This window comes from Elephas maximus, chromosome 11, assembly GCF_024166365.1.
Source record: "Elephas maximus indicus isolate mEleMax1 chromosome 11, mEleMax1 primary haplotype, whole genome shotgun sequence".
Taxonomy (NCBI): domain Eukaryota; kingdom Metazoa; phylum Chordata; class Mammalia; order Proboscidea; family Elephantidae; genus Elephas; species Elephas maximus.
The window spans coordinates 77,884,061-77,905,414 of NC_064829.1; the positions used below are offsets into that span (position 1 = coordinate 77,884,061).

At 41.6% G+C, this 21,354-nt stretch overlaps 1 protein-coding gene across 4 annotated transcripts in view; it reads right to left on the bottom strand.

The window, feature by feature from the left end:
- Nucleotides 1–641: 641 nt before the first annotated feature.
- Nucleotides 642–21,354, bottom strand: part of RTTN (rotatin) — a 206,373-nt gene continuing 185,660 nt past the window's right edge. For 3 of the 4 annotated variants that reach the window (XM_049899909.1, XM_049899908.1, XM_049899912.1), the window contains 7 exons: nucleotides 20,744–20,821; nucleotides 17,327–17,453; nucleotides 12,523–12,725; nucleotides 9,224–9,491; nucleotides 4,025–4,128; nucleotides 2,594–2,663; nucleotides 642–1,122 (listed from right to left, as the gene is read on the bottom strand). In XM_049899909.1, the coding sequence (XP_049755866.1) occupies nucleotides 1,037–1,122; nucleotides 2,594–2,663; nucleotides 4,025–4,128; nucleotides 9,224–9,491; nucleotides 12,523–12,725; nucleotides 17,327–17,453; nucleotides 20,744–20,821 (936 nt within the window). In that variant the 3' untranslated portion in view covers nucleotides 642–1,036. The remainder of the gene's footprint in view (nucleotides 1,123–2,593; nucleotides 2,664–4,024; nucleotides 4,129–9,223; nucleotides 9,492–12,522; nucleotides 12,726–17,326; nucleotides 17,454–20,743; nucleotides 20,822–21,354) is intronic. The other variant, XM_049899910.1, reaches the window with a different exon arrangement.

Consider the following 21,354-nt stretch of genomic DNA (forward strand, 5'->3'; position numbering starts at 1 on the left):
AGCACTTAAAAAAATGTTTTTTTTTTTTTTCTTGTTAATCATAATTCAATTAGAAAACTTTTTCCTAAATAATTAGTGTGCACACTGGTATGTATATATATACATGCATACATATAATTGTATATAAATATATTTCAGCTTTCTTTTTTCTCTTCAAAAGTTTTGGAAAAACAGAGGAAAGTAATATTACTTGATTTTGATTTAAACACCAAATTCAAAACTACATGTTAGTTAAGGGTTATGTAATGGCATCCTCTCAGAGCTTGAACAATTATATTGATTTGCTCCTGCAATATTTTTCTACTTGCTCTCCATGTTTTGAGCCAACCAAGAATTTGAATCTAGGCCTATATGACCAGAAATCATACTATTCTTTACTGTATGGCATTCCAGAAGTGAAAAGGTAAAAATTATAAAATACATCTAATTTACAAATCATATTGAAAGAAGTTAATACAATTAAAGACTGCATAAAGAAGCTACTCACAAAACTGTACATGCTTACATACATATATTCCTTCACCCACGTGTATGCTCTGGAAGATATAAAGGCTTGAAAAAAAAGATTTGTACTAACAGATAAGAGCCAAATTTCATGTAAAAATTAAAATAAAAAAAGGAAACGAGAACACAATGCTTTTTCCATTCTTAAATTTTATATTCATGAGACCAATAAAAATCTGCAAACAGCAATTATTAGTCAATTTTCAGTTCCAAAAATATTTTGTTTTATTAAATAGCTGTTAAATAGGATTTTTACAAAGCAAATTGCATAGAAAAAGGTAAAAATATGTATGTCCCAGGAATGTTCTGTGCCTCTTTTTCCATCATCTCTTTGTCAGCTGCTCTTACTTATGGAGAGCTGCTGAATGGACGGAGTTTGAGATGTCCCCGTCCTACTTCTCACGGGGAACTGAGGACATCAGCACCTTGCAGAGACTTAGCCAGTCTTCAGGTAGCCGCTGCTGCACACACCTGCTCCAGTGCTGCTCTCCGCCAGGTAACTGTCACTGTCAGGGTGAGCCTCTCCTGGTGCTCAGGAGGAGCTGAGCAGCTGCACAAGGTTTTCAAGACATTGCAAGTAATAGGCATTGAGAGAGCTTTCTTCTGAGTCTGAGAAAGCTGAGACAGAAAAACAAGAGCGTGGAAATACCAGTTTATTAAACTTAGTGCTACTTAGGAGTAGATGCACATACAAACATATATGAATAGATTTATATATCATTTAAAGTTCCATTTATCTTCTTAATGTACTAAACATTTTAAGAATATTTTACATTTAAAAAAATTAGGTTACAGGATTTATGTTTTTATAATTACTAGTTTTCTCAAGTGGCATAAACAAAAACAATATACATCCATGGTGGACACCATTAACTATAGTCCTAAATGAAAACTTGCCTTCTATGCTGGAGACCCAGATTCAACTCCTGGACAGAGCACCTCACATGCAGCCACTGCCCATCTGTCAGTGTGTTGCTATGATGTTGAATAGGTTTTAGCAGAGTTTCCAGACTAAGATGGACTAGGAAGAAAGGCCTGGCAATTCCAAAAAATCAGCCTCTGAAAAACCCTCTGGAGCCAAGAGTCTGAGTCGCACTGATCAGAGGGATAGTGTAGGACCGGGCAGCGTTTTATTCCATCGTGCATAGGGATATCATGAGTTGGGAATCGACTTGGCAGCTAACAACAACTCTTTTTATGTACCAAAAACCAAAAAGCAAACCTGTTGTTGCTGAGTCAATTCCAACTCATACCGACCCTACAGGACAGAGTAGAATTGCCCTGTAGGGTTTCCAAAGAGAAACTGGTAGATTCAAACTGCAGGCCTTTTGGTTAGCAGCCCAGCTCTTAACTACAGTGCCACCAGGGCTCCTTTTATGTACCATTCCTCCTAAATCATAAACTCTAATGTAACTCAATTATTCACTATTCCTAGAAACTCATGCTCACAATTTTAGAAACAAAGTCCATTCTTTAAAAAGTCAGATTATTAAAAAAAAAGACCAAACAACCTATTGCAGTTCAGCAAAGACACAGTTCAGATTCCTGGCTTAGCATTTAAAAAAGAATAACGCCCATTGAAAACTGGTGTCGCCTTTCTTTAAAAAGAAAACCCCTATCTTGTATCACAATCTGATCACACAGCTGAGTGGATACAAGGGTAATGGAATCTATTCTTGGAAGACTGTGATTCAACTGCCTGATATTACATCAAAGCTTTCTGTTCAAGGTCAATTCTAATTGGGCTGAGTTCTTATCACCTAAGAACACACTTTAGTACAGTGGTCACCACCGGCAAAGGAAGGTTAGCCAAGAAAAAAAAAACCGGAGAAAGATCACAGACACGTTTTAGGAAACTACTGTACCTCAAACCTTCACTTATGAGAGCATTTTGTTATTTAAAAACTGCTATAATGAGCAGCGTGGACCAAGTATCTGCACATTTTACAATGCCACAACAAAAAAAGCCCCAGGAAACACACCGGTGCAAAAAACTATCATTTCGCTGTGGCCTGTGCAGATGTTTCAGTAATCAGAGAATTCTCTTAGCTTCCAAATTTAATCAAATCTTTTTAATAATGAAACTTACTTTTCTTTGCTAAGGAATATGCTTCATCCACTCTTCTTTTTATTGATGGATTTTTCAAAGTTGCTTTTGCCTAGAGGTAACACAGAGTAATCTATTAACTAGATGCATGCGCACGTGTGAAAGATCAAGGCAGCACAATCCTAATTCTGCCCATTGCTGGCACAGTATTAAAAGGGACATTAGAAAACATGACAATGCAGCTAGAGAATAATCTACTGGTGCATCCTACTGTGTCCATCTCTCTGCTTACCTGAAGTCTAGCACACCTCCTTCCTCATCTGACTCGATTTCTCTCACTACCGTTCCACTTTGTTCCCTACCCTTTTATTCTCTCTCCCCAATCTCAGTTTTCTATTTTAAACCAATCAACCTCAGTTATTTTCAGTGTTTCATATTCCTTCATGCCTTAGACTTCAGATCAAGTATATCAAACACTAGGAACCCCTGGAGGGGCAATAGTTAAGTGCTCAGCTGCTAACCAAAAGGTCAATGGTTTGAACCCAGCAGCCGCTCCGCTCCTTGGGAGAAAAGACCCAGAGATTTGCTCCCATAAAGATTACAGCCTCGAAAACCCTATGGGGCAGTTGTACTCTGTCACATGGGGTTGCTATGAGTCAGAACTGACTTGACAGTACACCACCACCACAACAGCATATTGAACACTACCAGTCAGTCAGCAAATATTTACTGAGACCACAAAGTAGTGCATGCTGTACTAAGGCCCAAGGACACAAAGTGGCAAATGACAGCAGCAGCCTCTGTCCTCCTGGGCTAGGGCTGCAGCCAGTGTGGGCACAGACCAGGGACGGCCAGCTTAGAGTAGCACCATTCCACAATCGTTGTCTATCCTGACTGTATCGTTTGGCTACTATTTCATCACATGCATGTTCAGGGGCCTGCTTGTCTCTCAGCTGTGCAAGAGTGAGGTGTCTGCGATAAAACTGAAGAGCCAAGGCGAAAGCAAGATCAGGCAGTCTCCTACTCCGCCAGCCGTTTCTCTGAGCTGCCCCTGTGAGGCAGTCTTACTAGAACTTAGCTGATTATCAAACTCAGGGATAATGTTTAGTAGAGAAAGGGGCATCAGATAATTGAATAGTATTTTGTTATTAGGTTTTATTTGAAGATGCATTTTTCCTTTATACTTTTTTTTAGAAGTAACAATCTATACTATAGACTAACCTTGCAACTGTATGGCAAATCAATTTAAACTAATGGGAAAACTCACTTAAAAGAGAAGTACTATTTTGAACTAGACATCAAGTTGAAATGATTAAATGAAAAAGCTTTGATTCACAGTCCACTAATTGCATGAAAGCACAGAGGCTATGCGGGTCTCTGGCTTCATATCTTTTCTTTTCCTGACATTCCTCCCACATCCTTGGATACATCACAAGAGCCTTAGCTGGTTTGCCCGCAAGTTTAAAAACTGACCTTCTGATAGTTGTGACTCAGAGCCCAAAGCGCAGCAGCTCCAATTCTCTGAGCATTTTGATTCTCACTTTCCAGACAGGCAGCTAGCACAGTGATGACTTTTTCTAATGACAAACACATTAAAAATTGTTTAGTCATTGTATTATTTTGGACTAGTCAGTTAGCCCCTCTTTTCCCATCAGACAGAATTCACATAAAGTTGGTATGATCAGACTATGGATAAAAAACAGGCTTTTATACCATGTGGCACATGGGAGGAAAACCTTAAACTGACAGGCACAGAACCATCAGGGAAATAGCAGCTGCTGAATTATTTAATCCTAATTCAACACTGGCACATTCCATCTAAAGACAATAGTGCAGAAATCAGCAATCACACAGTACAGTATATTAATGAGTTATTCAATCACAGCTCACATTCTGGTATGCAGAAAGATAGGTCTACTCTCCTGATATAGTATACAAACATATCAATAGCATGGGCTGCTCTGTAAGACAAGAAATGCCACGAATTAAGCCTTTTTAAATAGGACTGAACATTTTTAGACGATTTTTCCTCGTGTCAGAGAATATAACACACAGGATACACCCCCTTTTGCAAAGCTAGCCAGAGTATGAAATGAAGACTCAGAAATTATCTGCACCAGCCCACTCGTTGTAAGAGAAGATCCAGGGGTGTAGGGTCCCACACAAGTTGTCAGGCTGTCATCTGGTGTTTTAAGTTTCAGAACAATATTTGAACCTATTTTATTACTTATTTTCATATATGATTAAATTGCATCAAATTATTTTTCCTCTAAAATAGGTGATTTAAAAAACGTGTTGCTTTCTAAAGGACAAATATTGTATAAGACTACTATTATAAGAATTCAAAAAAAGGTTTAAACACAGAAGAAAACATTCTTTGATGGTTACAAGGGTGGGGAGGGAAGGAGAGGGGAATTCACTAACTACATACCACACAAGAATTATCTTAGGTGAAGGAAAGGACAGCACACAATACAGGAGAAGTCAATACAACTGGACTAAACCAAAAGCTAATAAATTTCCTAAACACAACCAAATACTTTGAGGGACAGAGTACCATAGGCGGAGGTCTGGGGACCAGGGTTTCAGGGGACATCTAGGTCAACTGGCATAACAAAGTTTATTAAGAAAATGTTCTGCATCCCACTTTGGTGAGTGGCATCTGGGGTCTTAAAAGCTAGTGAGCAGCCATCTAAGATGCATCAATTGGTCCCAAACCACCTGGAGCAAAGAAGAATGAAGAATACCAATGATACAAGGTAATTATGAGCCCAAGAGACAGAAAGGGCCACGTGAACCTGAGACTACATCATCCTGAGACGAGAAGAACTAGATGGTACCCAGCTACAACCAATGACCGCCCTGACAGGGGACATAATGGAGAACTCCTTAGGGAGTAGGAGAGCAGTGGGGTGCAGAAGTCAAATTCTAGTAAAAAGACCAGACTTAATGGTCTGACTGAGACTACAGGAACCCCAGAAGTCATGGCCTCCAAATTCTCTGTTAACCCAGAGCTAAAACCATTCCCGAAGCCAACTCTTCAAAGATTCGACTGGACTATAAGACATAAGGAAACCATGGTGGCGTAGTGGCTACGAACTATGGCTGCTAAATCAAAAAGTTGGCAGTTTGAATTCTCCAGGCACTCCTTGGATACCCTATACGGCAGTTCTACTCTGTCCTACAGGGTCACTATGAATTGGAATCCACTCGACGGCAATAGGTTTTTATTTTTTAAAAAGAATACAATGATACATGTGAAGGGTGTGCTTCTTAGTTCAAGTAGATACACAAATCTAAATGGGCAGTTCCTGTCCAGAGGTGAGATGAGAGGGCAGAAAGGAATACGAGCCGGCTGAATGGATGAGAAATTCAGCGTGGAAAGGAGGAGTGTGCTGTCACATTACAGGGATAGCAACTAGGGTCACTTAACAACATGTGTATAAATCTTTGTATGAGAAACTAACTTGAACCGTCAACTTTCACCTAAAGCACAACAAAAAAAATAAATAAATAATAAGAAAAAGGCAAAAAAAAAGTGTGTTCTTCAGGGTGAGACAAACATATTCTTGGGCTCTCTCTGTGTACATTAACCCCTCCCCACCAGACTCACTGGGATGCACCGAATTAAACTGTAAGTAGTTTAAGGGCAGAGTCTGTGTCTGGTTTACCGGTATATAGTCCAACCATTTAAAAAAAAAAAACAAACAGTTGCCACTGAGTACCTTTCAACTCATGGTGACCCCACGTGTTGCAGAGCAGAACTGTGCACCACAGAGTTTTCAAGGCTGTGACCTTTTGGAAATAGATCACTAGGCCTTTCTTCCAAGGCACCTCTGGTTGGTCACTGAGCACTTAATGATTTGTACCACCCAGGGACTCCTTACCTAGGCATCTAGATACAGTACAATTAATACGGTATTAAATCTGCATCTTATAATTCCAGTACATGACGTCTAGCCATTTTTCCCCTGCTGGTTCTCACACCTTGCCTTGTTTCCTAATGCGCATGGCTATCTTTCACTGTGAGCTTTGAAAAATCATTTGTGGCAGTTCCCTGAGGCCTAGTATGAGAGTGGCCTTCATCAGAAAGGCAGTTTGCTCTGTGAGGTACCCAGAGGTGCCACCAATCAGGGACACACCCAGTTCATGGTCCCCGGAGGCTACACATGCTATATATATCAGGGTGCAGAGCCTCATGGTGGTCAGTCTGTGGTGCCCTTTCTCACAGATCTTTTTTTTTTTTAATTTTCTTCATGGTCTCTTGGATGAGGACCGGAGGACAAATTTTATTCTGATTCTTCCTCATCCCAAAAGGACAGGTCTTTGGGGTTCCTGCCCAACATGGGCAGGACTCCCTAAGGTCTCCTGCCTTGGGAGAGTCTATACTCCTGACTCCTGGCCCCTTGGGACTCCTGAACAAAAGCACAAACATAGAATATTGGCAGATGTCCTTGGGGGCAAAAGAGCATTCTATAGACTTCCTCCCTCTCTGGGCAAAGGCAAAGCCTGGAAGTTTCCCACTGTCTTTTCAGTTCTTTGATTCTTTTTAAGGTGGATTTCAGTAAGTTTTATCTAGCATGTTTTTCTTGTTTTTAGAGAAAACATCACCTGACATGACCTGACAAGAAACAGGAGGCTCTCTGGATCTATTTTTAACAACAAGGTCAAGTACACTCCACTCCGGACCATCTGAACCAGACGTCTGGGCTCTACGATCAAAGCCGCTTGGCCTCCCTGGTAGACTGTGAGGCCGGCTGGCTCTGCCGAGGCTGCCTCTCTGAACCCAGGGATAGGGGAGCCAAGCCTGAGACCATGTCTTCCCAGATCCACACAGTTCTGTGACTGCTGTCTCTCCTCCTGTGCCTGCCTCAAATGCCCACTGCTCTCAGTCTGAGGGTGCTGGGGAGGCTCTGTCTCGCCCAAAGTTTATCCATCATTTCAAGTTAATGAAGGAGGGAGCGAAGTACTGACTACAAGGAAATGCTAAAAATGAACCCAGAGGGATCTAGAAGTGGAAAATAGTATCTTTTCCCTCAGTTCCCTAAAAGCCTAACCTTTTCCAACTCTCTCAATAATAAAAATGCAGGAAGTAGTCCTCAAAGAAAAAAATTGAGAAAGGTGAATAACAAAGGGTACTACCGAGTACCTACTTTATACCAGGAGCGGTAACAGATACTTCTCACATGTATCTCATGCCCCTTAAGGCAGGGACTCTTATCACCTCATGTGACAAATGTGCAGTTGCTAACAGATACAGTGTGAGGATGGTAACAAAACTACGATGGACCCCCCTCCGCCAGTGGCTGAGGGCGTGGTGCCAGCACAGGGCCGGGGGGAGCAGGGTGAGATACATGGTATTGTAGGTAAGCTAGAGCTGACCGAACCTTACGAATCTGTCCATACATTTCTAGCAATTCAGTCGTTATTATCAGAAAAACAGAAACAGCACAGTGTGATGCAGCACGACCTCCACCCACCTTGAAAGCTCCATGGTTCACAGAAAAAAACCTCTGAGAAAAAATTAAGTGAAAAATGGAGGGAAAAGAATATATATCTTGAGCATCTCCCATGTACCAGAAAACAGTGCAAAGGCACTTTATGTATATTCATAAACTGACTCCCATCTAATCCACGAATGCCCAGAGAAGTGAAGTTGCCCCAGGTGACATGGAATGAGCATGTAGGGGCTGGCATTCTAGACCAGGCAGGTGGGGTCTGGAGCTGTCTCTTTTTTTTTTTCACTATAACCCAGTACACCTCCTTATAAAAGTCCTTCCCTATGGAAGTCACACATTCCTGATAGAAATATGGCTGCAGACATAGATCTTTTGATTTCTGTTTTTCTTCTTCACAATTTTTCTAAGTCCTCACCACCCCCACCCCCCCCCCCACATCCACCCACGCTGGGTCTCAGAGAATGAAGCCTCAGCAAGGCTCCTGTCGAACTTAGCCCTGGATCCTGAGCCCCCCTGCCTGCTCGGTGCTCGCTCCCTCTCTCAGTCACCAGATGCTTATGATGTGACAGGCAATAGTCCCAGATACTACAGATACAGCACGAAAGGAACAGACAAAAATTCCTCACCCTATAGAGCTTATGTTCTAGTGCAGGAAGACTAGCAATAAATAAACATGTAAAACACAAAGTTCATCAGATGGTGATACTGCTTTGGAGAAAATAAAGTTGGGGAAGGAGACAGGAGGAGGGGAGAGGGAGGCAGGAGAAGTGTGGTGCTGCCATTTTGACAGGCTGGTCTTCAAAGGCTTCACTGAGATGGCAGCACTTGCTCAGAGACCTGGAGCAGGAGATGGGGAGCTGGAGGAAGAGCAGGTGAGGCAGGAGGACCGGAAGGCCCTATATGCAGTCTACATGCCTGATGCTCCCATTCCCTCGCTGCCTCCTGTGTACAGTGTGTCTGTCCCAGACAACATGGTTTGTTAACCCCAGCAGACTCGGTAGCTCCTGGCAGGCGGGGGCCACCTGTGACTCATCCCCATGCCCTGCCTTCCACAGCGCCTGGAGCACAGGTAGGGCCTAACACACCCCAGCAAATTATAATACAATCACTTCCAGTGTTTCTATCTGAATGGAATAGTCCATAAATAACTCCATGTCTAAACGTACGTATATATACACGTATGTGCGTGTGTCATGTACAATGGGACTCTTACCGTTAGCCAGTATCTTAGGCTTATTAGCAGGACCGAAGCAAATATTGTGAAAGATAAGGAGAGGTATGTAGGGACTGCTCTTGTGCTTGTACTTGCTCATCTCCGTGAGTAAGTCCAAACAGCCTTCGAGTCTCAGGATCATCTGTTGCCCATCTTCCCCAAACGATATGTTCAGGAGTAACTTCAACCACAGAACGGTCAGGTTACTGAGATGTTTATTTCCTCCTTTTGGCAATGTTAGAGACAGAAAGTTCTGTAAGAAGTTGCTCTGTGGGTGAACAGAGAAAATATTACGTTATTCTTGAGTCTTTTCATTATTTCCCTATTCCCTGAGTGACCAATTAACTAGCATTCTGGCATTCCTTTTTCGAATTTTAATTTCTCCTTCCTAATACCCTCCAAATACTCCATCTATATAATTTTCAGGTAAAAATAAAAAAGGTAAGGAGAATACAACAGTGCTCAAATTTTAGTCCTTACCAATTCTTTTCTGATGATGGATGAAATAAAATACAATCAACTCTTAATTATCCGAGATTGATAATTCAGATTGGGGGTTATTTCCGGCCTCTTGAGTGTTCGCTTTCTGTCTGCCTTTTGGCAATTTCGCTACTCACTGAAAACTATCCAGACGAACGGACACAGGGAACCCGGGGTGGAAAGGGGGAGCGTGGTGTCATACCATGGGGAACGCAACCAATGTCACAGAACAGTATATGCATGCGTTTTTTAATGAGAAGTTAACTTGAGCTGTAAATTTTCACCTAAAGAACAATAAAAATTTTTTTTTAAAGTATAGCAAAAGACTATCCTAACAGAAAAAAAAGAAACAAACCCAAACCAATGTCTTAGATACTAGTTACTAAGCCTGGTAGCGGTGAGGATATTTTGAATCATTACGGCTACAAGTGTGTTAAAAAAAAAAAAGAAGAAGGTGTAGATACAGCATATGTCCACTTTACACCAGTAATTATCATTACAGATAGTAATTTCTCTTGGCTACATGTCATTTTATTAAACTTACAGATGAGAAAGCTCTATTACCTGAACTGTAGGACTCATTACAACCTCCAAATAAAACCTCTTCCACAAAACCCCACCAAATCCATAACTATATGAAAGGCAATAAATCATGGTGTAGAATCATCTATATGCAGACAAATAAAGTATAAAAGTACTATGTCACGTAGCCCAAGGCAGTATGGGAACCACAGTCAACTGGCAATTTTAGCTTGATCAGCGTGCAAAAATGTGATCACTTAACTTTCATAGTTGCCCAGAACATCTCATCTCTCTCTGTTTAATAATCTACTGTTGCTTATTTCTTGGCTTCTCCTGGACCTAAATCAAGATGTTGGCTTGAATGTATAAAACGAACTTCATACTTTTATGTCACAGAACTCTGAGTAGAAGAATGAAATGAGCTAGAGACACGGTAGCAACATTACCCAAGCGATAAGTGAACTGTAAAACTACATGCCCACTTTTGAAATGCACTTGCTGTTACTAACACTCATCTCTCAGCCTAAATTAATGCTTTCTTAAAATCCACCTCTTGCCTTTTCCATTCAGCTAGACACCACGATCAATATTAGAGACTTGGGGCTGGCCCAGAGATAAAATATTTGCAGTGTTTTAACATGGAATGGGTTGCTGACGAACCTCCTTCTTGGGGGCCTAAAGACATTCTCAGAAAGGTAGAACGTGTAGTAATGGGCCATGGTAGAGAGAAACTAGGCATTTTGGCACCTTAGTTGTGCAGTAGTGTTCACTGCATTTTCTAGTGCCTACAGATGAGTAATGGAGTGCTAGAACTGTAAGTAGCCGAGAGCTAATTATAACTAAATGCAACATAAGAAGTCTCAGGAGTTTCCTAATTAGAGCAGAGGAAAACGACTTGATTGGTCAGCCTCTGAGAATTGAGTCTGATAACACTCACATGAAAATATTCTCAAGTATAGCACCAGAATCATAATTGAGATCCTTTTGTTCAGCTTAATTATTTTTAAAATGAAGGAACTGAGGCTTAAAGAGCATAAGCCTCCAGCTCAAAGTCACATACCAGACCCACGATGAACTTCAGCTCTTACCACTGTGCTCTATGAGGGAGACAAGGTGGGAAGCACCAGCCATCTGCCCTTACACAATACGGATCTCTAGTTTTGAAGGGTGGTAATCACATACATCCAGTTCAATGTGACTTCTCATTTGGGAAGTGAAAGGAAATACCCAGCCGCGTGCTGGTACATGTCTAACAACGGGCTTCGGTAGAGGTGGGGTTCCCTGATTTGCACACTTGTCAATTCCCATGGTGTGGATACGCCTATTATAGCTGATTTCAAGATACTAACATCATGTGAACTGGCTTTCAAAATTTCTGAAGATTTAATGACGACCCTAATGAACCAATATGAGCTGGTTCCAATACTCTACTGAAACAACGTCTCCTTAGTAAGACTGGTCTTATTTATTTGGTGATTGCACTCAAAGTTTCTTTCAGGGGAGGTGGGGGGAGATGATACAGTAGAGAAAAAGGATGAATGCTATCAACTCTTAGTAACTTATCTTGGCCTTCATGTAACAGAAATAGAAGCCTTCAAATTACCATGTGTTCATTAAAAAATCCAGTGCTGTTATAGCAGGTCATATATCATATGCTCATATTCAAGCTTTAAGGAATTTTCTCAATTAGGAATTTTGTTGATACACATCTAAATAGAGACTCTAACTGACAACTAGTACTAGAATATGTTTAACTCATCTGATCCCTTTTAAACTACCCTGAGTTAAAATCAGTGATAAGCAGTCAAATTTCGACACTGGAGTCCCAAAGGACTCAGAAAAGAATGAATGCCTATTATGTCACAAAGCAGTTAAAGGGGGGAAGAGGGGCTTTGATTCCATAAACCATTTTGCCAACATAAAGTGAACTGAAATTGTTGCTACTCAATTTGGTCTGTTTAAAGAGCAAACGTATTACTTTTATGTTCACAAATAAATGTAAGACAGCTGTCTTTCTAAAATTCTCGTTTTTGTGAGCAATAAAACACAATCCCAAAGCTAAGAAGATAAACTAAAAGGAAATGTTATGATCTTCATAATCTAGCATCTGTCCTTTTTCATGTATCATCAACGGGCTTTAAACAAAGCGGGCCTCTTAATCCTTTTACAACCCTTTAAAATAAAATGTCTGGAAGCCACAAGAAATTAACCTAGACTTCCCACAAGTGTCCTTCAATGGAAGGTGGTGTGTTTTTCTGTGCACCTTCTTACAACAGGGAGGAGAGCTCAGCGCTTACCTTCTGAATGACCCCTTTGCAGTCATGAGACAAGGCGAGGTTGGAGAGGAACATGAATACCGTCTGCTGAACAGCACTGTTCTCCAGAGGCATCTGTGATGCCAACTTCATAATGCACAGCATCAGGGAGCTGCTGGCAGCCCCTCTACATGCAGGTTGAACAGGATACTGTCCATAACTGGACCAACAAAGAGAACTGCAACCTGAACAAACAACAGCCTGTCACAATGTCTTCTCAGCTTCACAGCACAGTTTCTTAAAACACTAAGTGGTACAGCACACCGTCAATCACATGTCTTGGCGATAAACCTGTGAATAGCGAACCAGCCTGCAGGCCAGTGCTGATGTCCACATTCAGCCTAACAAACTCACTGTCCTCATGAAGGGTCTAACCATCTCAAAAGGACATTTTAAAACACCAGGTATATAAAAATAAAAGAAACATAATAAGTTGTTTAACTGTTCTGTAAGAAGGCATCTGGAGTCCCCAGGTGGTGCAAATGGTTAGTGTGCTCAGCTGCTACCCGGAAGACCGGAGTTAGAGTCTACCCTGAGGTGCTTCAGAGGAAAGGCCTGGTGATTTCCTCCCTGAACACTCAGCCACTGAACCCCTACGGGTGATAGCTCCACGCTGACACACACGGAGCGGACACACCCAGAGCGGACACACACGGAGCAGACACACAGGGAGCAGGCACACAGGGAGCAGGCACACATGGAGCGGACACACACAGGGCGGCCGTGAGTGGGAACTGAGCCCACGGCACCTGGTCCAAGGAGACATCTACGTAAAGGCACGGGTAACGAAGAACAGACGATAGAAACGGAAGGGAGCTTAGTCCAATGTCTTCCTTTTACAGAAGAGAAGAAGGGAACACATTAACCCTGGGATGGAGGTGGTGGTGCTGGGAGGGGACACGACAAATACTAGTGACCATATTTGGTAGATGAAGATATAACACTCAGAAAAGTCAAATGTCAAGGTCCACTATTCACACGGAGCAAGAGCCCACAATGGGGTCTCCTGGTTTTTCAGAGTCTAGTGTTTCTTTCAGTAAATTATGCATCCATATGAGATTTATTACAGATACATTTTAATGTTCAGTCTGTAAGACTGAACATTAAACCTGAAGTACAATTAAAATTTTGAAATTCAGGTGAGGAAGCAACTCAAGTATAATATCAAATCCAGAACATTCCACAAAATAAGCTCATGAAAGGTGAGTAAACACAAATTTTAAAAAAATACAGTAACTTTAAAGCAGTACCCAAATACCTATGTTTCATTAACTGTCACAAAATGGTATAGTTTTGCCTGGAAACAAGCCAGGTAAACACAAAGTTTTGTCCTCAATTTAGTATCCTAACAATAGTCTAATATTTACATCAGTTTTAATCATAAAGGTAACACAGATTATAGTTTCAAAAGATTTGTATTGAAGTAGACATTTCTTTTGCTCAGTATTTTCTGACTGGTTCTTGTTTCCTCCCTATCTCTCCAGCTCAAAATTAAGGCGTGAAGGGCAGGGGAAAGGAGAACATTATTCAGATGCACACCTACAAAGACAAGCTGTGTTGTGCTGGGTCACACCGTAGGAGATGCTAGCCGGAAGACAAACTATGAGAAGTGAGGGGCAGGGAGTTAGCAGCAGCAGAATGAAAGCAGGGACAGTCCTTGGTAGGCAGCATGCCCCACAATGGAAGCTCCAGGTTCAAAGGTGTGCATGTCCAGTTATGCTGAGGGTGCTGGTTGACGACAGCCTGTGTAGGCCGTAGAAATGGATAACCTCAGAGTGAAGCCTGAGACTGTGGTGGACAACTCCCACGAGTGAGCTACCACCACCACAGGCCCAGTTGCTAAGCAGCTGAATGTTACCAGAAGAAAGTACATAACTGTGGTTAACTAGCCAAACCTTAAATTTATGACCCGAAGTTTTAAATAGGAACCCTGGTGGCACAGTCGTTAAGCACTCAGCTGCTAATGACAGGTCAGCAGTTTGAACTCATCAGCCACTCCGAGGGAGGAAGATGTGGCAGTCTGCTTCCGTAAAGATTCCAGCCAAGAAAACCCTATGGGGCATTTTAACTCTGTCCAATAGTCATCTGTCGTTATGAGTCAGAACTGACTGGACAGCAATGGGTTTGATTTTTTGGCTTCAGTTTTAAATGGGTACTTAATACTGCCAGTGATCTGACTTCACTTCCCTTGCCTGTCTGCTTCCTCTCCTCTAAAACAGAATTTGCACCTTCTTGTCCCTTCTCTAGTCCTTCCACTCCATCTTTGCTCTCTCTTTGTCAGTCCTCTTTCAATAATAACTAAGAAACAGAAGCATTCAGGTGGGAACTCTCTCCTCTTTCACATCAAATCTACCAATTGACCTTAATGTATCCATGCTGTAACAGTATGTATCTTATCCTCCTGTAACAGCAGCAGGAGTGTCCCTGTTCTTACCAGCCGAGCCCCTCAACCTGACGTGGGATCCCATGCCTTCTCATGTACTCAGACTTCGCTCTTGCAATTGCCCATACTCTCCTGAATCTCTTTATCCCAATCCCGTGGGTTAGTAAACGCATCTTAAAAACATCCATCTTTAAAATAAACAAAGCCCTCCCCTGACTCCACATTCACCTCTTGCTATTGTTCAATTTCTCTGCTGCCTATAGGAGGAGAACATCCGGAAAAGCTATGTCCAGTTTTTCACCACCTCTTCTCAACCCACACCAATTAGGCTTCAGTCCCCAGTGTAGCATAAAATTGCTCTTAAGGTCACTGAGAACATCACTGTTAGCAATTCCAGTAGTCATTGCTTTCTATCCTCATTTTATTAGAGTTTTCATTTGGCACAGCTCATTCCCTTCTCTGGCTTTTTGTGACTCTGCATCCTACCCAACTGGTTGCTCCTTCTCTTCATCTTGTACTCAACTCCAAAGGCTGATGTGCCCAGGGCTGGGTCATGGGGTTCCCCCTCCTCCCTGTGCACATACTCTCCTGGATGATCTCAAAGGCCCCATGACTTTACCTACAATCTATAAGGACCTCCGAGGTGGCTCCACGGCCCCAACTCTTGGTATTCACACCTATAACGGTCCCCTCCCCCACCGTACCAGGGTTGGTCTGTGTGACCAATCAAATATAACAAAAGTGACAGGATGTCACTTCCAAGATTATGCCATAACAGACTGCAACTTCTGCTGTAGGCTCACTTACTCTTGGATCGCTTGGTCTCGGGAAAAGGAGGCCTCCTGCCAGCAGCCACATTAGTGACCTTGGAAGTGGACCCTCTAGCCTCTGCCAAGGCTTCAGATGACTGCAGCCCCAGCTGGCACCTTAGCTGCAGCCTCATAACAGACCAAGCCAGAGCCACCCAGCTAAGCTGCTCCATATTCCTCACACACAGAAAACTGTGAAATAGAGAGCTTTGCTGTTTACAGCTGCAAACCATTGGAGTAATTTGTAATGCAACGATAATTAATAAAACTCCCAACATCTATTATCTTCCATCTTACCTCTCCTCTGAATTTACCTCCAACTTGGTTTTCCATATGGATGTATAAAGACATCTCAAACTTAACATGACCAAAACAGAACTCTTGATTTCCATTTCTTTCCTAAGTCAAACCTGCTACTCCAAAAACCTTTCCCATTTTAGTAAATGGCACCACTATACACTGCGGCTCATTGCTCCAACGGAGGATCATCCTGGATACCTGGGTTCCTTCCCACATTCCATCGGCAAGTTCTCTTAGCTCTACCTGTGCACCAGATCCCAAACCTATCCATGTCTCTCAGTCTCCCCTGCTACCACTCTAGCCCAAGCTGCCACTATGTGTTGTTCCAAACTGGTTGCCCTGCTTCCACTCTTGCCCCTAATGATCCATTATTCTCCACACACCAGCCAGAGTGATCTTCTTCAAAGACAAGTCACACCATGCTACTCCCTAGCTTACACCTCCAGTGGCTTCCTGTCCTGCTCAAGTAAAAATTCAAATGCCTTCCCATGGTCCTGAGGCCCTGCATGATCTGTGCTCCTCCTCTCTCATTTCATACCATTTTCACCACAGCTCACTGTGATCTGTCTTCTGTTTCTTAAACACACTAAGCTTATCCCTGCCTCAGGGTCTTAACAACACCGTTCCTCTTTTCCACGGCCTCCAACAATGCCTGGCCCATAGTAGCCTCTCAATAAAATATCTGTTGAATGAATGAATCAAAGAGCAGTCCCAAGGATATCAAGTATCACCAGACCAACTATATCTAGAACTTTCATTATACCAGTCTCCTGCACTGGAACTTATGAAAGTTTTTAACTTTACCTGGTGTTCAAGGTATTATATCATAATTTGTACCTTCTCAATTTTTGTATTAAACTCAATTTCCCACTACTGGATAATCTGGCTGGCTTCCTGCTCTCTAGTCCCTGTGCTGTCTAACGACTCTCTCATCTCAACAAAATCCAAACCCACCACCATCAAGTCAGTGCCGACTCACAGTGACCCTACAGGACTTAGGAGAACTGCCTCATAGGGTTTCCAAGGAAACCTGCTGGTGGATTCAAACTGGCAACCTTTTTGGTTAGCAGCCGAACACTTAACCACTGCATCACCAGGGGTCCATCTGGACAAACACACATTAAAATATCTGTCCACGCTTATAATACTTACAGGAAAGCTTGCCTTTGAACAACATACCTCAAAAGATAGAAGAAACACTTCAAAATACACATTAGGTTTTCAAGCCCACCTTAATAACACCATATAAAATTAGTGTTCTAACATATTATCGTACAGGCAGTACTATATTTACCATTTGGGTAATTTGCAGTATAGACGCAAAGTAACTGCAGGGCAATTTGCATCAGTGAATCATCCATCAAAAGCCAAGGCCAGAGAGAGTGCAAGACAGGGACAAGATGAGCCTCGAGAGCTGCCTCCTGTTGTGGAAAAGAAATAATGACAGCATTAGTCTGAATATCTGAAAACATAAAAGTTAAATCAAATTCTTAAAAAATCGCTGCCAACTGATGAAAACAAAGACCGAATTGAACTTTGCTGAGTCCCGTGCTTTTGTCAGTATCCTTGCAGTGGATTCCGGACCTTGCCCCAGGCTCCCTGGGTACCACAAACGGCTACGCTGACCAAGAGCCCAGCAGGCTCAGAAGTCCCTTCAGGACATGCAAGTTATGTGGAAAATACAGAAAGCAGCTTCTGTAACATTTAAGTTAGGCAGGGAAGGGATATCTCACAACACTGAATACACTCTCATCAATGCTCTGATATGGTCAAAATAGGGGTTTTCCTGGTGAAGCAGACATTCTGATCAACTCAGATATATATACACTACACAGAGGCAGCACACACTCACATACACACATCTACCCGAAGTTGTTACTGTTTTTGAATATAGCAAAATTCAGTAAAAGTATCTTAAATCAATGAAATTCTTAAGTCACTCATAGCCCTTATTACTACTAGATCAACTACTACTGGGTAACAGTATGGATAAAATATAGCTGTAGTAAATGCAGCAATGTATTTTTCAAATGAACAGGAATTACTAGGTAACACACAGACTCAAAACATCACATTTTTATGCACACACATATATACACACCCTACTCAATTTTATGTAGCATCAAATAGCAAAATGAGGTCACGGGGGAGGAAGTTATTGCCAATGTTGCACTACTTTTCACAAGTTCTGAAGTTATTCCCCGTGTCATTCCCAAGGTTCACCACTCTCCGTAAGCCTGGAACATGGCTCCTACTTTTGTAGCGATGACCTTGACTACTACTTCACAGAGAAAACGGACGCAATTTGTTAAGAACTCCTTCTCTATTCTATCCATGTAGCTTATTTCATTCATTCATCCTTCCTTTCTGCCTGTCAATGAGGAATCTGGTGTTACTCTTCTTGTTGGGAGATGAACACATCCATCTGTGTTCTGAAACACAGCCCCACCTGCCTTCTCAGCAATCTCTCTCCATCAATTACTTCTTTCCTTTCTCATCAATGCTAATCCCTGATTTGCTCATTTCTCTGTTTCAAGTAGTTTACATATTAGGAGAAACAAACACGCAAACCAACTTCCTTAAAAGCTGTATCTCCTAAATTACTAATGCTGCTTTTGTCATGATCAAGCCTCTAGTCGTCATTTCTCCATCTCTCATTTAATCTTCAACTCATTCCAATTTCTTTCCTATCCTGATTAATTCCACTCTGACCATTCCTACCTTGGTAGTTTTCAAAACTCTCAGGTATTATGACATGTGACCTATTTGTCACAGGTCTCTTTATTTCCATGCTGCCACTCTTCCTGGTCATTTCCAATCTCCTTCTCCAAGATTCCCTTCTTAGCTGTTTTCTGCCTTCTCTTACATACTTATATTTCCCAAGGATATGACCTAGCCTTTCACTATATATTCTCACGGAAGATTTCAACTATAGTCATGGCTTCAAACACCATTTAATACACTGATAATTCCTACAATTCCTAGCCTCTGTCTCTCCTCAGAACCCCACAGCCTCATCATCTACCGACGACAAGGTATTTCCCACCAGGAGGCTTCAAAGCCCCCTTACACTGGCATCGCAAGCCAGACCATCCTGATCTTCCACGACTGCACTTTGCTCTAGCATGTACTTCTGCATTGGTAAACGAGCTAGACCCGGAAGTCACTCTACATTTCTCTTCTCTCCTCAATACTAAAAATGCACTCCCCACTCCCCTCCCCTATCTAACTGCCCAAGTTAAGGTCTCATCAGCCTCTACCTCTACCCTTGCCAGCTGTCCAATCTATTTACCTCATGGCCGCCAGTGATCATTCCAGTATGAAACCCATTAAATGTTACACAAATATACACATCAGGGTTGGGTGGGGATGGGTAACTCTGCAAATTACTACCATAATGATCAACAAGTAGTAATAAGAGTGTGTCATATACCTCTGCTAAGTTGGAAAAGAAAAAAAAAGGCCGCCCCATAAGATTGTATCTATACTTAAAAGTAATCCAAATTCTTCTTTTGATTTATCCCTTATTAAACTTGAAAAATGTGGAAATGCTTTGATTATTGAGAGACTGCACTTTTCCACATGATAAACGTGATACAGATGTGAGCACTATGTTTCCAACCAGTCCCAGGTTAGATTTTACCTGGTAAATATTCTAGAGTATTTCCTAAGTAAGGTATCATGGATAAATATTAAGTCACAAGGATACTAATTAGAATAAAGTAATCATAAATTTAGTAAATGACACCTCTATTTTAAGAAAAAAGCTCATATACTGGGAATTTTAATAAAATGTATAAATAATTCCCATAAATTTTTTTGGAATGTAAATTTTTGATTACGTGTCTCGAACAAACACAGCTTAAGGAATACATGTTCAAAATGTTCATTTTCCAGATGTTTCTGTCCAGTTCTACCATAAGTAAAAGCAAAAAAAGATAAGACATTTAAAAAACAAAGGGAAACTTCTATAATTTACCTTTGCCTTACCCATCTTCCACAGTACTTCTCTATTAAACGGTTAATCTACTGCTTTAACAGTGCTGAATCAGTAAAGACAAAGCAAATCAAAGTGCTCAAAAGATTCTATCCTGTGTAACAGTACTCACAGAATGTTTCAAAACTGCAGCACCGATACTTCACAACGCAAAACATCTCAATGGTTTCCAAGCATCAAGGGTCACTGGGTATCTGCAGCATTAGAACTAAAGCACTTCCTCTAGGTATATATGGCCACAGCAGGTAAGAGCAGGAAGTACTTTCTACTCTGAAGCTGGGAACATACTCATCTTCTTTCCTTAGGATCCAGATATCTCATTTTTCTCTTGGAGAGTTGTTCTGACAACTCCTTTGCAAAAACCCATCTTCTAAGACACACACACCCATTTGTTCCATCCTAGCACAGAAACAACTGACAGGCATCACAGCACACAACGAGGCTGGAGTTTGCATGAGCTGCCTGTTATCGAGGTTTTGATGATGAGGTGAAAACATTGAGGTAAGCAAGAATGTACTTGGCGCTGAAAGACAGCGAGCTGAGATGCATCCACTGCTCAGAATTACCACTGAGTTTATGCACCAAACAACTGTGAATCTTAAAAAAATAAAATTCAGAGAGTTCTCCATTTTCCATCCTAGATTATCTCATACTGTAATTAAATTGCTTAATACCAGTGCTGCTATCACAATTTCAAGAAGCCACTCTACTTACTTTACATTCTTCATTTTGATAAAGACAGTTTCTTAGGAGCTGCATGGCAGTGCTTAACTCTTTAATAAAACCATCCTCCTATTTAAAGAAAAAGTGAAAACCGTGAGCATAATAGTACAATCCACTTTTTAGATATGGTGCTTCCCTCCCCTTGCGTCACATTAGAGTGCAACAGCACTCTGATCATGCCTGACCACCATCACTTTGAGGGGACTGACAAGCTAACGATCTCTGAAAGATGACCATATCTCAAGAAGCTCAACCACCACAAAGAAAGCGATTTCTGTTCCATCAAGCATAAGAAACTGAGATATGTAATAGACTCCATGTTTCAACAGAGTGAGGCAGGTGTGACTGGTTTTCAATCACATCAAGTGTTGCCTGACTTTCTCAGTGATGAAGTGAAGAGCCTCTGGCTAGAGAGGAAAAAGGAAAAGGACAAGAAAAGAAACCGACAAGCATCTGGTAACTGCATCAATTAAAATTTTAAATAAGGTGCTCAATACATACTTCTGAAGGAATGAGCCTTTCTTGAGCACGTAGTTTATTAGATCTTTCCCTCACTATATTCTAAAACACAAAAAACCTTATAGTACTGTTGGCTGAAATAG